Here is a 20,533-nt window from a genome sequence, read left to right on the forward strand (position 1 = left end):
AGGAACAAGACAAGGGTGACCTTGAGGGTATTATGCTGCTAAGTAAAATAAATCATACAGAGAAAGACAAATACCATATGATTTCACTTATATGTATATCTAAAAAAAACAATGAACAATCATAACAAAACAGAAACAGAGTCATAGCTATGGAGAACAAACAGATGGCTGCCAGAGTGGAGAGCAGGGAGGGGAAGGAGAGAGGTGAGGGATACTAAGAGGCACAAACTCCTAGTTACAAAATAAATGAGCCATGGATATGAAGTGTACAGTGTGGAGAATATAGTCAGTAACTGTGTAGTATCTTTGGATGGTGACAGATGATAACTGGACTTACTGTGGTGATCATTTTTAAGTGTATACAAATTGTAAATCACTGTGTTGTATACTGGGCTTCCCAGGTGGCTCTAGTGGTAAAGAACCTACCTGCCAATGCAGGAGACATAATGAGACTTGGGTTTGATCCTTAGGTTGGGAAGATTCCCTGGCAGAGGGCATGGCAACCCACTCCAGTATTCTTGCCTGGAGAATCCAATGGACAGAGGAGCCTGGTGGGCTACAGTCCACAGGGTCACAAAGAGTAGGACATGACTGAAACAACAGTGTGCATGCATGTTGTCTACCAGGACCTGACATACTGCTAGGTCAATTATACTTCAAAAACATCAAGCCCATAGAAAAAGAGATCAGATTTGTGATTAGCACAAGTTGGGCATTGGGGGAGAGGGAATTGGATGAATGGTCAAAAGTTACAAACTTTCAGTCATAAGTAAGTACTAGGGATGTAATGTATAACATGGCAAATATAATTAACACTGTTGTACGGTATATATAGGGCTTCCCTGGTGGCTCAGTGGTAAGGAATCTGGCTGCCAATGCACGAGACACAGGTTTGATCCCTGGATTGGAAAGATCACCTGGAGAAGGAAATGGCAGGTCACTCCAGTATTCTTGCCTAGGAAATCCCATGGACGGAGGAGCCTGGCAGACTACAGTCCATGGGGTCGTGAAAGAATAGGACACAACTTAGTAACTAAACAACAAGAGCAACAGTATATATAAAAGTTGTTAAGAGAGTAAATGCTTAGAGTTCTTATTACAAGGAAAAAAAATTTATTTCTTTAATTTTCTATCTGTATGAGATGATAAGTATAATTTTACTGTGGTACTCATTTCATGGCATATGTATGTCAAATCATTATGCTGTACATCTTAAACAGTGCTGTATGTGAATTATATCTCAATAAAACTGGAAGGAAAAAAAGTGTCTCCTGTAGACAGACAGAATATAATTGGGTCTTGCATTTTTTTATTCAGTCAGACAGTCTCTGCTTTTTAATTGAAGTGTTTAGTTCATTTACAACTAATGCAACTATTGCTATGGATAGATTTAGGGTCTACCATTGAACTATTTCTTTTCCAACTGTCACATTTTTGGCTACACTTGCCCTTTTAAAAAGTTAGTCAAATGCTTTTTATTCTATTTTGATTTCTCTATTTAAAAAAATTTTTCCTCTTTATTTTGTCTGTTAGGGTTGTTCCATTGATTACAGTATGTTCCTTAACTTATCACAGGCTACTCAGAATTAATTTTATACCACGAAAGTTGCTTCATTTACTCTCCTTTCCCCATCCTCTCTGTTTTATCGCTACATATATATTATAAGCTGTGCATGCTAATGCTAAGTCACTTTAGTCATGTCTGACTCTATGCGACCCTATGGATAGCAGCCCACCAGGCTCCTCTGTCCACGATTCTCTAGGCAAAGATGCTGGAGTGGGTTGCCATTTCTTTCTCCGATAAGCTGTGCAGTGCAGTTCTATAATCTCTGCTTCAGATTGCCAGTTATCTTTTGAAGAGATTAAGAGAAAAAAGTGATAATGTTTTATATTTACTCACATATTTAGCATTTTGGTACTGCTGTTGATCTGAATTTCCCTTTAGTGTCAGTTCCCTTCAGCTTGACGAATTTCATTTAGATTTCTTTTTAGAGCAGGTTTCTTAGCAAAAATTTTTCTCAGTTTTTGTTCATCTGAAAAGTGTCTTTATTTTTTCTTTACATTTTTTTTTTCTTTTCAGTTCCCATTTATTTTTGGCTCTTTGGGCAATGTCATCTTTTCAATATGAAAAAAAGCAGCAAGTTCAGCACAATAGAAATCTGAAGTGTAGAATAGGACAAAATCAAGAGTGGGGGAAGCAGTAGCAGAAGAGATGAGATGTTTGCCAAAAGATGGAAGGTGTTCTGTCCCCTCTCTGGGGAATGACGTTTAGGTGGCAGCACATACCTTTCCATATAGGTACAGAAGGGGCTGATATATTTTTGGTAAGAAAAGATGGGGTGGGGAGGGACTTTCTGGAGGCTGAGAGACCAAGGCTATCTCTTGCTTCTCCCCACTTTCTCAAACAGGGGAAAGGAGGGGATCCAACGTTATTATGAAGGAGATAAAGTGGAAGAGGAAGGGATTCCCACTTGATAGGGTGGGGGCCAGAAACTTGCAAAGGTAATAGCTCAGGACAGAGCTTGGAAGGAGACTGAAAATGAAGATAATACTGTCAACACCTCTGTAGAAGCTGAGAGGAGTGGGGAGATACCTGGCACCTAGGACTTCAGTACCCTGGATGCCCCTCTCCAAAACCCAACCCTTTCTTGTAGGGACTTCTACCTGCTGCTCAGTTTCCTTTCCCCTGGGCCAGCACACCAGCCTGGGATGGCAATCACCTATCCAAGTTTTCAGCACATGGTTCTAAATGAGATGTGAGGAGACCCAGCCTCTTGGAGAGTTATCTCGAAACCAGAGAGGGAAATGTTAACTGGACAGATGGGAGGAGTGGGCACCAGCAGGAAAATGACAGGGTTACCCAGAATGGCAGAAATCTAGGTTCCCCAAGAGTGGAAAGAGAGAAGAGACATTCAACAAACAACAAATATTTATTGAGCGCCTATCATGTGCCAGGCACTGTTCTAGAATCCCCCCCAAAAAAGAAAAAAACAAGATAGAGGCAGAAAATGCAAATTCTGAGGGAGAGGAAAGGAGTCATTGAGGAAGAAGGCTGAGGGGATTGAGAAGCCTAAGATGATAGGGACTTGGCCTTAGGCCTCCTTTTCGGCCTCCTCACCAAAATCCTCTTCCTCTTCTGTGGTGGTATCCTGGTACTGCTGGTACTTGGAGACGAGGTTGTTCATGTTGCTCTCAGCCTTGGTGAACTCCATCTCATCCATGCCCTCACCTGTGTACCAGTGGAGGAAGGCCTTCTGGAGGAACATGGCAGTGAACTGCTCCGAGATGCAGTTGAACAGCTCCTGGATGGCTGTGCTGTTGCCAATGAAGGTGACTGCCATCTTGAGACCATGGGGTGGGATGTCACAAACAGCTGTCTTGACGTTGTTGGGGATCCATTCCACGGAGTAGCTGCTGTTCTTGTTCTGCACATTGAGCATCTGCTCATCCACCTCCTTCATGGACATCCACAGCAGCCACGGTGAGGTACTGGCCATGGTGGGGGTCACAGGCAGCCATCATGTTCTTGGCATTGAAGACCTGCTGGGTGAGCTCAGGCACCGTGAGGGCCCGAGACTGCTGGCTGCCACTGTGGTTAGGGGGGCAAAGCCAGGCATGAAGAAGTGGAGATGCGGGAAGGGCACCATGTTGACTGCCAGCTTGCGGAGGTCAGCGTTGAACTGGCCGGGGAAGTGGAGGCAGGTGGTGACACCGCTCATGGTGGCCGAGACGAGGTGGTTCAGGTCTCTGTAGGTTGGCGTGGTCAGCTTGAGGGTGCGGAAACAGATGTCGTAAAGGGTTTCGTTGTCAATGCAGTAGGTTTCATCAGTGTTCTCCACCAGCTGATGGACAGAGAGGGTGGTGTTGTAGGGCTCAACCACAGTGTCGGACACTTTGGGTGAGGGTACCACGTTGAAGGTGTTCATGATGCGGTCAGGATACTCTTCACGGATCTTGCTGATGAGCAAGGTGCCCATTCCGGAACCAGTGCCCCCGCCCAGCAAGTGGGTCAGCTGGAAGACCTACAGGCAGTCACAGCTCTCGGCTTCCTTCCAAACCACATCCAGGACCAAGTCAACCAGCTTGGCCCCCTCTGTATAGTGGCCCTTGGCCCAGTTGTTGCCTGCCCTGGACTGACCAAAAACAAAGTTGTCTGGTCTGAAGATCTGACCAAAAGGACCTGAGCGAACAGAGTCCATGGTTCCGGGTTCTAGATCCACCAAGATAGCACGAGGAACATATTTACCACCTGTGGCTTCATTGTCGTACACAGAGATGCGGTCCAGCTGTAGGTTGCTGTCCTCATGATAGGTGCCAGTGGGGTCGATGCCGTGTTCATCACTGATCACCTCCCAGAACTTGGCACCGATCTGATTGCCACACTGACCAGCCTGGATGTGCACGATTTCCCTTGTTGTTAAAATTTATTGAAATCTTTTTGCTCGCCTCAGTGTGTACGGGGCAAAAAAATGATATGGAATTAGTTTTTCCCTGCTGCTGGTCACAGGGTGGAAAGATGGAACGGGACCCGGAGGCTGAAGCCTTGTCTTTACATTTTGATAGTTATTGTCACTGGATATAGAATTCTGGGTTGACAAGTTTTTTCCCTTTTTCTTTTCAAAATTTTAAATATGTTTTAGCATCTTCTGGCCTCCATTATTTTTGATGAAAAGTCAACTCTCATTCCTATCATTATTCTTCTGTCTGTAATGGATCATTTTCTCTGGCTTCTTTGAAATTCTTTTCTTTATCTTAGGTTTTCAGCAGCTTGCCTGTAATTTACCTATGTTTAGTTTTCTTTATATTTATCCAACTGAACTTCCACTGAGCTTCTTAAATCTGTAAATTGCTATTTTTTCACCAAATTTGGGAAAATTTTGACTGTTATTTTTTCTATTATTTCTTCTGGTACATTTTCTGTCCTACTTTGGTTTTAATCTTCTTCTGAGACTCCAAATATAGGTTAAGGTGTGGCATTTGGTGTTTTCCACAGTCCACTAAGCTTTTTGCCTAAGGATGCTCCCCAGCCGCTCTGCACCAAATGAACTGGGAGTACCTTTAAGTGAAAAGCTATATAAATAAAAGTCTCACCCAATAGTTCTATTCTTTCAAGGATCAAATCCCCACCGATTTCTGTCTGTTTTGGCTACTGCTTTCGTTGTTTTTTGTTTAGTTGTATCTGACTTTTTGTGACCCCATGGATTGGGATTTTCCAGGCAAGAATACTGGAGTGGGTTGCCATTTCCTTTTTCCAGGGGATCTTCCTGACCCAGGGATTGAACCCTTGTCTCCTGCCTGTGTCTCCTACATTGCAGGCAGATTCTTTACCGCTGGGCCACCAGGGAAGCCCTTGGCTACTGTTCACTGCCCTAAAATAGGTACTCTTAATTTTTTTGTCTAGTGTTAACAATTCTTATCTGTGGGAAAGTCATTCCAACACAAGCTATTCTTCTATTGCCCAGAAAGCTGTCAATTTTTAAAGCATTTATTTTCTGGTTACCCAAGTGAATTCTTAAAATTTCTAAAAGTTTTCCAAGTTCATACTTTAAGCTTATATGTATTGGGTCATAATATCTGCACATAATGACTTCTTTTTCCTTCTAAGACTTCTTTTTGTGTAAAACCTTCACAACAGCATTATCTGACAGTGGGAGTAGCTGAAAAAACAATCTTTAATAATAACAATTTAGTTTTTCAGCCATAAATATCAAGCTAGTTGAGAAGGTATTCTTTTACTTACATATGCGACCCCATGGACTGTAGCTCACCAGGCTCCTCTGTCCATGGAATTTTCCAATATTCTTGCCTGGAGAATTCCATGGACAGAGGAGGCTGGCGGGCTACAGCCTATGGGGTCGCAAAGAGTTGGACACAACTGGGCAACTGACACACACACACACACACACACACACACACAATATAGTTTTGTCACAAACAGATAATAAATATCATCAGAGAAAGTTTTATCATTTGCCAAATGGTTTGTATAAACTTCTCTTTTAACCTATTATATAAATGGGCTTCCCTGGTGGTTCAGATGGTAAAGAATTTGCCTGCAATTTCAGAGATCCAGGTTCGATCCCTGGGTCAGGAACATCCCCTGGAGAAGAGAATGGCTACCCACTCCAGTATTCTTGCCTGGAGAATTTCATGCATAGAGGAGCCTGGTCAGTTACAGTTCATGGGATTGCAGAGTTAGACATTACTGAGCAACTAACACTACTTATAAGAGATGTATTAGTATGTAATATGTCAATAATATTGAAACATCTTTATATTACCAGGATAAACTGTATTATTCTTTTAATATACTGTTAGGTGTGATCTACTGGTGTTTTATGTAGGATTTTTGTGTCTATATTAACTTTTAAAATTTTAATTTAAAAAAATTTTAAACTTTATATTGGAGTATAATATACATGAAACTAGTTGTGTTAGTTTCAGGTACACAGCAAAACGACTCAGTCATATATGCACATGCATCCATTCCCCTTTAGATTCTTTTCCCATCTAGATCATTTCATAATACCAAGCAAAGTTCCCTGAGCTATGCAGTAGGTCCCCACTGGCTAACCGTTTTAAACAGAGCAGTGTATACATGTCCGTCTCAAACTCCTTAACTATCGCTTCATCCCACCCTTCCCTCTGTATTAACTTTAAACTGATTCCTTTTTGTGCTCTTTTAGAACTGTGGTTATGCTAGGTTATACCAAATAATATGAGAAGCTTCTTTTTCTAGGCTCTGAAATAATTTATATAGAACCAGAAATTATTCGTTACTTAAAGATTTGCAAAGCATCTTAAAAATTATATTAATATGACTTTAGAGAAACATTTTAGCAACCTATTCTTCTTTTCCCCTGGTTTTTAGCCTGTTCAGGAGTCAGGTTTTCCATTTCTCAGTTCAGTTTTAGAAATTGATATTTTTCTCAGAAACTTTCACTGAGAGTTTATTTGCATGACATTTAATTTTGTTTACATGGCACTTTATTTTTGAAAATAATCTTTTAAAGGGATAAAAATGATGCTATCATGAAATTTACATAGACATAAAAGCACAAAGAAGAAAATTAAAATAACTTGAAATCTCACCAATTTTGTCAAATGTTTCATTATCTTAAAAAATTGTGTTTTTTGTTGCTTCTTTTTATTCTGCCTAATTTCTGTATATTTGTGCTTTCTTTCCTTTTTCCTTGATTACATTTGCTGATGGTACATCAATTTATTAGATTTCCCCCTAACCCCTGAAAAATTCCAGCTCTTATACTTATTTAGCATTTATATATGTTTTTCTCGCTATTTTTAAGTTCAGTGAAAGTAATGCTTTTTAAGTGGTTTTTTAGCCACTAAGTTGTGCAATGGAACCCTTTTCAAAGTTAAAATCTTATGTGAAATCCCACTGTATAAATAGATAAAAGCCAAGCACTGGTGATTAAAGTAAAGGGGAATTGTTGGGGAAGGAAGGGAGTTTCCCAGAGTCTCACTCAACTGACACCCTTCCAACTCCTTCTCTTTATCAGACGCTCATGACTCCAGAGAGCACTGTTAGACAGCCACTGTTCTAACTTTTTCATTCTGTTTTTATCTTTATTGTTTCCTTTCTCCTGCTTTCCATAGGCTGGTTTATTGCTCTTTTCTGATTTTTTGAATTTGTTGCTTCATGCATTTCTTTTCATTCTTTCTTATTTAATATTGGAAATATTGAGGTCTATAAATAAGAGATCACTCTGTACAATGCTGGTTATATTTCATAATATTTTACACAGCCTATTTTCTCAATAGATGATAATTATAGTTTTGAGTTTCCTCTACGACCCACAATGTATGTGTGCATGTGTTTTCAAATGTCTAAGTATGGAGAGACTTTTTTACTCTTTTTAATGTTAAGTTCTTGTTTTATTTTGTTTTAGTCATAAAATAGATCTTTCTAATTTTGAATTTTTAAGAAATTATTGATTTTTTTATAATCCAGTGCTTAATTTTCATAAATATGAGCATTTGAATGTGACTAGTCTGAACTGATATGTGTTGTTAAGTGTAAAATGCACATAGGTTTTGAAGATATAATACAAAAACATGTAAAATAGCTCAATAATTATTTTGTGTTCATTACATATTGAAATCATACTATTTTGGTTAAAAAAAATTATTTATTAATTTTTGCCTGTGCTGGATCTTCATTGCTGCATAGGCTTTTCTCTAGTTGTGGCGAGCAGCGGCTACTCTCTCGTTGTGGTATATGCAGCCTTCTCATTGTTTCTATTGTTGCTTCTTTTGTTGAGGAGCACGGGCTCTCGGGTGCTTGGGCTTCAGTAGTTGCGACAGGTGGGCCTAGTAGTTGCAGTTCCCAGACTAAAGCAGAGACTCAGTAGTTGCGGCACACGAGCTTAGTTGCTCCATGGCATGTGGGATCTTCCCCGATCAGGGATAGAACTCATGTCTCCTGCATTGGCAGGTAGATTCTTTACCAGTGAGCCACCAGGGAAGCCCCAAATCACAATATTTTGTATATGTTGAGTTAAATAAAATAAATATCACTAAAATTAATTTTAATCTCTTTTGGGGCTATCTTTTGAAATGAGGCTACTAGAAAATTTTAAATTACGTGTGTAATTTTATTTCTATTGGACATAACTGCCCTCTATAATTATATATTTTTATCCATGTGGTCTATTAGAGACTAGTAGTAACAATTGTATTTCAGTAATTTCTACTTATAGTTCTTGAATTTTTCACTGTATATATTTCAGCACATATATATTTAGCACATAACAGGTCATTTCTATTATGGATTGTACTTTATATAAAATAAAATGACTCTGTTGGCCTGTTTGTGTTCTACTTTGATATGAATTATTGCTATTCTTGCTTTTTAAGAAAATTTGTTTAGGAAATTTTGCACACCTGTCTTCTTTTAATTTCAGTCTCACTTTATTTCAGGTGAATATCTTTTAAACAGTAATCAAATTAACTGTATCTTTTGACATAGAAATTCTTTTTTTGTCCCATTTATCTTTATTATTTGGAGGCTAATTAGTTTACAGTATTGTAGTGGTTTTTGCCATACATTGACATGAATCAGCCATGGATTTACATGTATTCCCCATCCCAATTGACATAGAACTTCTTTACGGTTTTTTTTTCACTTGTTTCTGTTAACTTTTTTCTGTTTTAATTGAAGTGTAGTTGATTTACAATATTATATTAGTTTCAGGTGTACAACATAGTGATTCAAAATTTTTATAGATTATTCTCCATTTATGCTTATGATAAGACATAGGCTATATTCCCCATGCTATACAATATATCCTTATAGCTTGTTTTTAATAGGGGACTCTAATTTTTCACAATTATTGTCATCAGTTATATATCATTTTATGAGTTTTATTATTTGCTACATTATATTTTTCTGTTTTGTTACACTGAATATTAAAAAAAAATTTTTTTCCTCTTTACATTTTTTGTTCACATTGTGCTGTGCTTAGTCGCTCAGTTGTGTCTGCCTCTCTGTGACCCCACGGACTGTAGCCCGCCAGAGCTCCTCTGTCCATGGGATTCTCCAGGCAAGAATACTGGAGTGGGTGCCATGCCCTCCTCCAGGGGATCTTCCCAACCCAGGGACTGAACCCAGGTCTCTCGCATTGTAGGTGGTTTCTTTACCATCTGGGCCACCAGGGAAACCCATTATTACACTTATTACATTAGTGTTTGCAAAATCATAGTTAAACCCATTTGCTTTAATTATCATTGTCCAAGATGGCATAGTACCCATTAGCTTTATGTAAATGAGTAATTTAGCTTGTTTTCTTCTCTATTTCTTTCCTAACTAGTATCCAGATGCTTATTACATTTTTTAACAAATAATTAAGAATTCCTCTTTAACAATAAGTTTTAAATCATATTTAAACTTATTTTGCTGGTTTGAATTTCATCACCACCTTTTTCTGTTGATCAGTGTGTCGTTGAAAAGATTTTGTTCAGGAAAGAATGTAAGTGGTAGAAATTCAGAGCCACAAATGTTTGAAAATGTTTTGGTGGTCTCCTTCATGTTATATAGCCAGCATCTTGACTATGTTTAGAATTCTTGAGCACAGTATTTTTCCTTTAAAACACTGTAAAACTTTCATCTTCTGGTGCTTATTTTGTGGAGAGGACATTTTGACTCTGTTATTCTGTAAACCACTTTTTTTTTATGTCTGGGTACTTAAAGAATGTTTTCACCCTCAAATTTTGAAATTTCAGAAGGGTATGTGTAGATGATATTATTCACTCATCCACTCATTCATGCATTTGTTTATATTTTTTAACAGCTTCATTGAGATGTAGTTCTTATATCATAAAACCTTTCCATTTAAAGGGTACAGTCCAATGGCTTGTAGTATGGTATTCACAGAGTTGTACAGTCATCATCACAATAAATTTTAGAACATTTTTCATCATCTTCCAAAGAAAACTTGAACCCCTTTAGCCTTCATTCTTCAGTTTGCATCCCTCTCTCCCGCAGCCCTAGGCATCTGCTTATCTACTTTCTGTTCCTATAGATTTTTGCCTATTCTGTATGTTTCATGTAAATGGAATTATACTACATGTGACCCTTGCAACTGGTTTCTTTTGACTGATGAAATTATGATTTCAGAGATTTATTTGTATTGTAGCATGTATCAGCATTTCCCTTTTTATTGCTGCCACATTTTGTTTATCTCTTCACCAGTTGATGAGCGTTGGTATTTTTTCCACTTATTGGCTGTTAAGAATAATGCTGCTATGAACATTTGTGTACAAGTTTTTATTTGAACACTTGTTTTCATTTCTGTTGTGTATATACCTAGTAGTGGAATTGGTGGGCAATTCTCTTTAGCTTTTTGAGGAACTGCCAGACTTTTCAAAGTAACAACACCATTTTACATTCCTACTAGCAATGTGTAAGGATCCTAATTTCTCTCCATCTTCAACAGTACTCATTATTGTCCATCTTCTTGATAGTAGCCATGTGAAATGGTACCTCAGTGTGGCATTGATTTTTATTTTCCTGATAACAACTGATGTTAAGCATCTTTTCACGTGTTTATTAGTTATTTGTATATCTTTGGATAAATGTCTATTTAGGTTCTTTGTTTTAAAATCGGGTTATTTGTCTTTTATTATTGAACTGTAAGAGCTTTTTATATATTCTGTATATAAGTCTCCTATTAGATACATGATTTGCAAAAATTTTCTCACTTTCTTGATAGCAACCACAATAGTTTTAATTTTGATGTCCAATTTGTTTCTTTTGTTGCTTGTTCTTTTGGCATCATGTCTAAGAAACTATTATCCAATCCAAGGTTACAAGGATTTATGCCTATTTTCTTCTAATAGTTTTATAGTTTTAGCATTTATGTTTGGATCTATGATCCATTTTGAGTTAATTTTTGTATATTGTATGAGGTAAGGGTTCAATTTCATTTCTTTGCATGTGGATATTTAATTGTTCCAGCACCATTTATTGAAAAACAGTTTCTTTCCATTGCATTATCTTGTCATCCTTGTCAAAAATTTATTGAATATAAATGTGAGGGTTTACTTCTAAATTCCCAATTCTGTTCCTTTGATCTGTGTGTCTGTCTTTACACCAGTACCATCTTGTCTTGATTACTGTAGCTTTGTAGTAAGTTTTGAAATCAGAAAATGGGAATCCTCCAAAGTTGTCCTCCTTTTTCAAAATTGTTTTGACTATTCTGGGTACCTCAAATTTCCAAATGAATTATTGGATTAGTTTTTCAATTTCTGCAAAAAATCCAGCTGGAGTTTTTATAGAGATTGCATTGACTATTTAGATCAATATGGAAATATTCCCATATTAATAGCCATAAGTCTCATATGTAAACATGGGATGACTTCCCATTTATTTTCTTCCTTTAATTTAAGGTCTTTCATTTCTTTCAATAATATTTTGTAGTTTTCAGAGTTTAAGTTTTATACTTCTCTTGTTAAATTTATTCCTCAGTATTAATTCTGTTTTATATTATCTTAAATGGAATTTTCCTAATTTAATTTTTCCTAATTTAATCTTGGCTTGTTCATTGCGACTATATAGAAATACAGCTGATTTTTTATATTAATCTTGTATCCTGCAAACTTATTGAACTCATTTTTTAGTCCTAATAGTTGTCAGAGGATTCCTTAGGGTTTTCTAGGTACAAGATTATATCATCTGCATGTAGAGATAGTTTACTTCTTTCTTTCTAACCTAGACTCTTTTAATTTCATTTCTTGCATATTTGCCCTGTCTAGCACCAGTGCAATGTTGAATATAAGTGGTAAGAGCAGACAGCTTGTCTTGTTGCTGATCTTTAGGAACAGGGGGAAAGTATTCAGCCTTTCATTTGTTGACCTAAAACAGTAAAACAACCATTTATTTTACCTGCAAAATGGTTTATTTGGGAATAGCAAAGACTTGCAATTAAGGACGTGCAATCATGGTTATCCACAGGTAAGCCCAGAAAACAAGAGAGGAACTTTCTTTTATAGAAAAGAAGGAACTGGGAGGAGCTGTTATAAGCAGAGACCATTGGGGAAAACTGGGAGTTCCAAGTATAATGGCTTCTTGTTGACTGAGTTATTGTTAACAGTCTCTCATTGGCCAGACTCTTGCAGGACAAGGAGAAATTTTTTCCTTCCTCCTGCTGTAGTAAAGTAGCAACCTTCTCCCTGTTGGAGATACAGTGATATATTTATTCCTGTTGGGTCTGCAATTGACATCGGTGGGTAGGGCCTTAGAGCTCCCTTTTCTGGCACCCTGCTGCTGCTGCTAAGTCGCCTCAGTCGTGTCTGACTCTGTGCGACCCCATAGACGGCAGCCCACCAGGCTCCTCCATCCCTGGGATTCTCCAGGCAAGAACACTAGAGTGGGTTGCCATTTCCTTCTCCAGTGCATGAAAGTGAAAAGTGAAAGTGAAGTCGCTCAGTCGTGTCCGACTGTTCCCGACCCTGTGGATTGCAGCCTACCAGGCTCCTCCGTCCATGGGATTTTCCAGGCAAGAGTACTGGAGTGGGTTGCTGTTTCCTTCTCCATCTGGCACCCTGACTTTATTTAAAATGGGGGGATCTGTATACTGATTTTCACCTATCATTAAGTATGATGTTAGTGGGTTTTTGTAGATGATCTTCATGAGGCTAAGGAAGTTTCCTTCTATTTCCAGTTTGTTGAGTGTTTTTGTTTGTTTGTTTTATCATAAATTGCTGTTGAATTTTGTCGAATGCTTTTTCTGCATCTGTTGAAACAATCACATGGTCTTTGTCTTTTATCCTATTAATATGGCATATTACATTAATTGAATTTTAGATAGCATTTATTTTTTACCTTTGAATTCACCTTCTCATCCTTTACCCTTCAGAGGAACTTGGAGGAACCTATTAAATGACATATGTAATAGATATGACATACATCTTGGAATTTAATGGTGGTCCTTAGTGAAATTTTTATTTCCAGAACTTTATACCCCATCAAAAGTCCTGGTTATGGCTATGTAGGATTTTTTGTTTGGTGTTGTTGAGTGGTGAGAATGTAAAACAAATTTTTAATATGCTTTTGTAACCCAACTGTATAAATTCATAACATTATCTTGATAGTATATCTAGTACAGTTTCATATTACAAGCACTAGAAGCAAAATATACATAGCATAAGCTTTACCATTTTAACCACTATGAAGTATACTCTTTTGTGGCATTACTTAAAATCACCTTATTCTGCAACTTTTAAGTTTTTAAAGAGAAAATTATACCCATTTGTTAATCCTTGAGATGTTTTTCCTTCTCTCTTAGTCCTTTTTTTTTTCTGTTGATCAGCTTTCCTTTTCTTTTAGATACTGAGGAGTTCCTGGCCGAAGGTTTGCGGAATGAGAACCTCAGTGCTGGTGCAAAGGACAACAGAGACCATATTCTACGGGGCTTGCAGCAAATCAAAGCTAGGTTTGTATAAACCGGTTCCATTATTCTTCTTCATAAAGTTTAAAGCAATTTATAGTCAGCAAAATCTACTTTAATTGTATATAAATTATCAAAGTAAGACACACTTTTTATAGTTCTTTATACTTGGTAGAGGCTTTTAAATGTTTACTGAATTGCACTGAAGGTAGGCAGGCATATGTAGGGTAGTTAGTTTACCACAATGGAAGTATTTTGATAATTATGTATGTTAAAAGAGTTATTCTGCTTTTAGCTTTGGATTGTTATGTTAGTCTTTATTGGACACTTTTGCAAAATGGGTGAAAAGCTAAATATTTATGCTTGTCCAAATTACTGAAAGAGAGGATGTTAAACAGTATGAGATAATTTCCATTATGACTTTTGGTCCTGATTTTATATCCTCATCTCCTTCCCGAATAGAAAACTTAAACTAGACTTATCCAGTTGATTCTCTTTTCCTAGTAAAATGTCTTAATCTAGAACTGATTGGAATATCATGCTCATTAAGTATTTTTTTTTAAATTAAAGGCCCTCACCTAGTTTGTGCCTTTTAGAATGTGAGCACCTGACAGATGCATACACTTGCTTGATGGAGGAAGAAATAAAAAATTTCCATTACAGTATATTTCCCAGCCACTTCCTGTTTGAAGTGTGGTAACTGAAAGAGAGTTGGGGGTAAGTGAGTACCAGCTTACGTCTTTTTCGACTCGGAGGTAACATGATTTGAAACGTGTGAACTGTGTACTCTCAGTAAAGGACAAGCATCAGCAGGGTTGTACCTGGGATTTCACTTGTGTGGCAGACAGATCTTATCTTGTACTTTAGAAAGCTCATTGCCACTCCTTAGAAGCAAGGAGTTTTATCCTTTAGAAGGGCACGGCCAGAATATATTCCCTCCAGGAATGTGAGAGAACTTCACAAGATGCCCTGCTGGATCTTAATAGATCTTTCCTGCTGGCTAATTAAGCATCACTTTTACTCAGCAACTGGGGACTGTGTAATTATCAGCTTGGGTTGCCCTGAATAATTGAAACAAACAGAATGCAAAAGATGAGAGCTTTTTGCAAAAGTGAGAATATCTATAATTTTTGGTAGGTTGGAAGAGTGTTTAAAACAAACTTCCCTATACTTTTATTAGTAGGTAAGTGTAGGCTTAGTTGTGTATCTGAAGGCTCAGTTAGTAAGTTAAAGAATTTTTTAATTTTTTTAATACAAAACTGATCTTTGTATTATAGGATTATTATAAGGATGGCATGAGGAACAAAGATGGAATTATTTTAAACTGTATTATAGGGAGAGGGATGCCCAAAATATAATTGTGTATGTGGTGGTGTTAATGGTATAAATCTGTGGTAAGGAATGTAAAAATAATTTTACTGCATCTATGGAGACAAATATACAATGAATAGGAATTCTCCTTTCCTGTATTTGCAGCACAGCACTTGGAAAGGACTGAATTTCAATCTGAAATTGATAATAAAAGATGATTTTGTGGTGACTCACTGTTATCTCACTGTTACCACTTACATATTACTTCTTAGTTCTCTTTTTTAAGTGCATACACACACTCATACACACACACCCTTGCACACACACATAGAAGCTGTATTTATTATGAGGTAGAGAGGGTTCCTTGTTCTCAAAGGACTTGCTGTGTGGTTTGTGGGACAGGCATTCAGGAAATAATCAGCAGGGGTTTTAGGAAACATCTGCATTGTTGATGGGAGCTTTCTGTTCATTGATTTGTTGTAAGAAAGATGACACTTTATTTAGAATTTCATAATTATCAGATCAGGAGGAAATGAGGAGCCAGAAATTAGATACTGTACAAGAAAATGGAAAAATGAGGCTTTCCTTTGGCAAGCTGTTTGAAATTGTCTTAAATTTACCCATTCAATCATCATCCCATAATGTAACCCTTGTCTTACTGAATCTTCTTTTTCAGCCATGTTGCGTGTATGGCCCCATGTATGGCTGGTTGATGTTATGTACTTATATGTATTGGTACCAGTTGCTTTGAGAGCACTGAAAGCTTGTACAATGCCAGTCACATTTACTTTTTTTTTGCGTGGAAGTTGTATCTCTCCCAGAGGCTGGGTATGAAAGGAAATTTGGAAATCATCAAACTTGAGAGCTAAATGTATATGGAAAATAGCCAAGTAACAGCAAAAGAATTAATGAAAGCCACTTTAAAAGTTTTATCTTGAGTCATATTAAAGCAGTAAAACTTTAGGGGTTTGGTAAATTTGTGGGGGAGGTAGGAATCTGTCTAAAACTACTAACTTGGCACATTAGAGCCAAAGGTGGGTAAGAAATCTCTAGCAGGATAATCTGGGAAAGACACTAGATAAATATAAATGCCATATATACATATACTGCCCCCCACCAAAACTTTCCATTCTATCTTTGTTGTGTCTTTGCTTTAATTCTTTTAATTATTTCCTCAACACTGTGCTGCTTGAGAATTGAGTGGAGTGACGGGAAAATACTGATTCCTGGTAAACTCTAGGGGCTTGGCTGTAATTTTTATGGTGGCTCAGAATTCAGTGCTGTTTGCCATGACTGTGGACTTGCTGTAAATTAAAGCATCTGACTTCATCACAGCGGTTATGTGCTGTTTGCCACCTTTCTATTGCCTGGAGTGACTGACCCCGGAAAATGATAGTTGTGTTGAGTCATGGATGTCCTCCAAGTGCTCATCTGTTTTTCAGTACAAGTAGCTTTTCTGTCTTCCCAGACTGAAAATCATATCTGTATTTCTGTCTTCATGGGGTTTTTTTGGCTTAAGAGTATTACCAATGAAGGATAATGTTTTCCATATAAGACAAAATAAAAAACGGATGGCACTTTGCGTAATTCCAAGGAAATGAAGTCCTGTTGTGGTATTTGATGTCCTGAGCTGTGATGTTCATGGCTCTTCTTCAAACTGCCTCCTCATTTAAACCTTCTCCCTAAAACTAACAGCATTCACATTCTGAGTCCAAGTTTTCACCAAGCTCTTTAGAGAATGATTAGGATGAAAGCCAGGCAGAGGCTCCTCCTGTTTTATTACAGTGGTCACTGCAGGACCAGCGCCAGCTGTGAGACACCTGAAATGAAATATACTTGATCTATACTCAGACGTTTGATGGCATTCTTACGCATTTTCAGAAACAGTTGAGCATTTCTTAAGTTTGATTCAGGGGAGGCCATCTAACAGCAAGAATGCATTGAGAATGGGGAAAAGGGTGAAAAAAAAAGAAGATTTTTATTACTGAGGTAGGGATAAATTCTCCATGGCTCATTTTGGAACAGCTAGTCATTTATGCTCACTGTTGGAAGTGAAGTCTAGAGCCAATGGAAACAAACTTGGAGTACTGTTTTCTTTTGTGAAACTTAAAGGAGTTCCAAAAAGAGACAGGTAGATTAATAGCATATTGAAATGGAAAGAAATAAAGAAATAACTTTATGTAACAGGATTATGGCACAAAACCAGTGCTTTTAAAGTACAGACTGAAAGAATATCTTGAACATGTCTCATTGTGGGTGGTTAGCATATAGCTCTCCATGAAACATGATATGTTAGTGCAAATATCATAGAAATAATTCCAGTTCTCCTTGGGGACTTCAAGTTTTTCTTGTCAGCTTACCATGGATTTAGCTTTAAAACAGAATTTAGTTTAAGAATATATTGTTCTTGTGTCTTTGTATTATAGGAAGAAAGACAAGGTATTAGTCCAATGTAACTCTTGAGAGCAAGATTTTCAAAGTGATATGCTGTCAATATTATCACCATTAATTACATGGAGAATTTTACTTTTCCTAAGTGCTGGTTATTGAGCTTAAAATCCCCAAGCAAAAAACATTCAGATGAAGTGTGCTTATCAAGAGAAGAAATGTGAAATGTGTTGTTGGTACATTTGTGTTACAAGTTTAGATATTGGTTCATATCTTCTCTTTCTGTTCACTTTGCTACTTTCACTGGAGTTTCAGTGCCAATGCAGAAATAAAAAAGGTAGTAGGTACTAGTGCAATCCATCTAAAAAGATCTCTGAAAAGGCTTCAAACTCATAGCAATAATTTGACCACATCTTGAAGTCTAAAAGTTCATTTCTTCCTTTTCCAGTCCTATCTCTGTTTCTCACCCTTAACCAAGAAAGCAAACAAAAATTCACAACTTCATGGCTCTCAAGTTATCAATATTTGCTAAATCCCTGTACTAGTTTTCTGTTATTTAGTGAGTCTGTGTTGAGATTTCACAATTGTGTTAAAGATTTTTGGAGATATACTTACTGGGAGTAGTAAAGGGTTATTTTTGTTGCTCTTTTAGTCTGAAATGTCCTACAGGTGAAACTGATATAATATTACTTACTGTTGGTCTCTTGGCTTAACCTGGAAAGGAAGATCATTTTATTATATGTTCTTTCATACAATGTCTCCTCTACTTTCAAAGCAACCTTTTAGTGTATGACTCCTTTTTATTTTTTTTTTTTGTATGACTCCTTTTTAATTTTATGATGATGATTATTTTGTTTATTCTTTCACTTGAGTAAATGTCTTGGATTTGGTACCAGCTATAAGATTAAATTGATCCATTTTTGTTTTCTTTTACCCTGGGCTATTTTGGTGGTATTAGTAGATAGAAGCCCCTCTCTCCCTTTGGTCATCCCATAAATATTTTATATGAGTAATTTTGGTGTACAATAACTTTTTAGTAAGTGGGTTTTTTTAATCTTGTTTTTTTCACACATTTTTATTAAACATTCCCAGTACTGAGCTCATTAAACAGAATAACATGTTCTATCAAGAGTGAAAGGACTTTTGAAATGAAACCTGGGAAGCAGGTAGATAATTGAGCTTTCTCTCTTCAGGTTGGACTGATCCATTAGAATAAGCTGAGCACTACTCTTTAGTCCTATAGTTAGGTCTCTGAATTTGCTTACCTTCTGATAGAATTATAGCCATCATTATTACTTGGGCACATTCCTATTATCTTCTTGAAATGGATTTGTCTTGAAAGATCTCAGAAAATCCTCAGTATCAATTTTTTAATACTAGAAGGTTTTCTATTTGTCTATAAATGGGGCCTCTTAATTCATACATTGTGTGAAAAGATCATTTATATGAAATTACAGTCTTCATTTTATCAATGTTTGCTTTGGCCTTGATTTTAAATCTCACTTGATCTGGATCTAGTCTTTTGTCCCAACATGTGCTGTTTTTTCTGCTTATAGAAAGCCAGTGGAAAAAAAACAATGCCTCTCCTGTATTCATCTATTTGTGGATCTCTAGAAACTTGTGGTGTGAGGCACTCCTGGTTGTAGTTATCTCTAATTCGCTGGTTTTCTCTTATTTCTGATATAGATCCATCCTGTATCCACTTCCTGTGTTACACTGAAATTAGAGCAAAGGGGAGAGAAGTGCAAGAGCACTGGGTCAGCTCTCAGAATTCTAAGTCTTTGTTCTGATGTTTTTTCTGTAACATTGTCTGATTCAATTGAAGATTCGCCTAACCTTGTGTTTTTCTTTTTTCAGTTGCCTCCCCCAAAATGTTATTTGGGATTGTTTTTTCAAATGTTACAAAAATGCAAACATTGCCAACTAAACCTTGAAACCTCAAAAATTTGATTTCTTTTATGGTATCACTATGATTTTTCTTTTTCTTTAATTTGCAAAATGATGCAGGAAATTTCATTTCCTTGGGATTTCATTTTATTTCATGATTCTGTTGAAAATGAGTTGGGCCTAAAGTGGGTTTTTGTAATCACAACATGTGAATCATTTCTCCTTTGGAAGCCGGATCTTCTCTCCAACTGTGTTACCTCATCTCGTCTCCCTGAAGTGCAGCACTAGCAGGGTTGATAATGAAATGCGGTCCTTCTTATCACGCCCAGCAAAGGGCTCAGAAATGACAGGAAAAAAAATCAATCCCACAGGAACTTCTCAAGTGCTAGATATCCATATTTAACCCCCATGCATTTAAAATGGAAATGAGATATCTCAGGGTTTTAGTTTTTGATTTACACAAGATGTCACCGCCTCCTTGGCAATGGGAATATTTTGCAGACCAACTGCTGACCTGTTTAGGGAGATCTCAGCCTATCGCCTCAGGTCCAATGTAGTTTCTTCATAATTCTCCCGAAACTCTCAGCAGTGCTTTGCAGCAGCTTTGATTCTTCAGGCTTCAAAGAATGCCCCTTCCAGGCCAATCTTCTAAAAGGAAAAAAAAAAAAAAAAAAATCAGTGTTGGGGAATAAACAGCTCATAAAGGAAGGGGCAGCTATCCCTGTGACAGTTCTTACTCTAGTTAATTAATAAGGAGTTTATAAGCCAGCTACGGCTTCACAAAGCCAAGAAAACTCCAGTTTGATGCTAGTGCCTTGTTATGAAATTCCCACTTGGAGTGACTCAGTCCTCAGTAATCAAGTTGTTTTATCGTAGATATATAGTGAACTGTGGTGTTGGAGAAGACTCTTGAGAGTCCCTTGGACTGCAAGGAGATCCAACCAGTCCATCCTGAAGGAGATAAGTCCTGGGTGTTCATTGGAAGGACTGATGCTGAAGCTGAAACTCTAATACTTTGGCCACCTCATGCGAAGAGTTGA

The 20,533-nt window shown here is 37.3% G+C and overlaps 1 protein-coding gene and 1 pseudogene across 1 annotated transcript in view; one reads left to right on the top strand and one right to left on the bottom strand.

Annotated features, from left to right (window-relative positions):
* Window positions 1-20,533, top strand: part of SKAP1 (src kinase associated phosphoprotein 1) — a 301,141-nt gene that overhangs the window by 39,218 nt on the left and 241,390 nt on the right. Inside the window, exon 2 of the mRNA XM_061143829.1 lies at window positions 13,847-13,952. Within this exon, the coding sequence (XP_060999812.1) occupies window positions 13,847-13,952 (106 nt within the window). The remainder of the gene's footprint in view (window positions 1-13,846; window positions 13,953-20,533) is intronic.
* Window positions 3,093-4,423, bottom strand: LOC133057378 (tubulin beta chain-like; annotated as a pseudogene).

Source organism: Dama dama, chromosome 5 (assembly GCF_033118175.1).
Source record: "Dama dama isolate Ldn47 chromosome 5, ASM3311817v1, whole genome shotgun sequence".
Taxonomy (NCBI): Eukaryota; Metazoa; Chordata; class Mammalia; order Artiodactyla; family Cervidae; genus Dama; species Dama dama.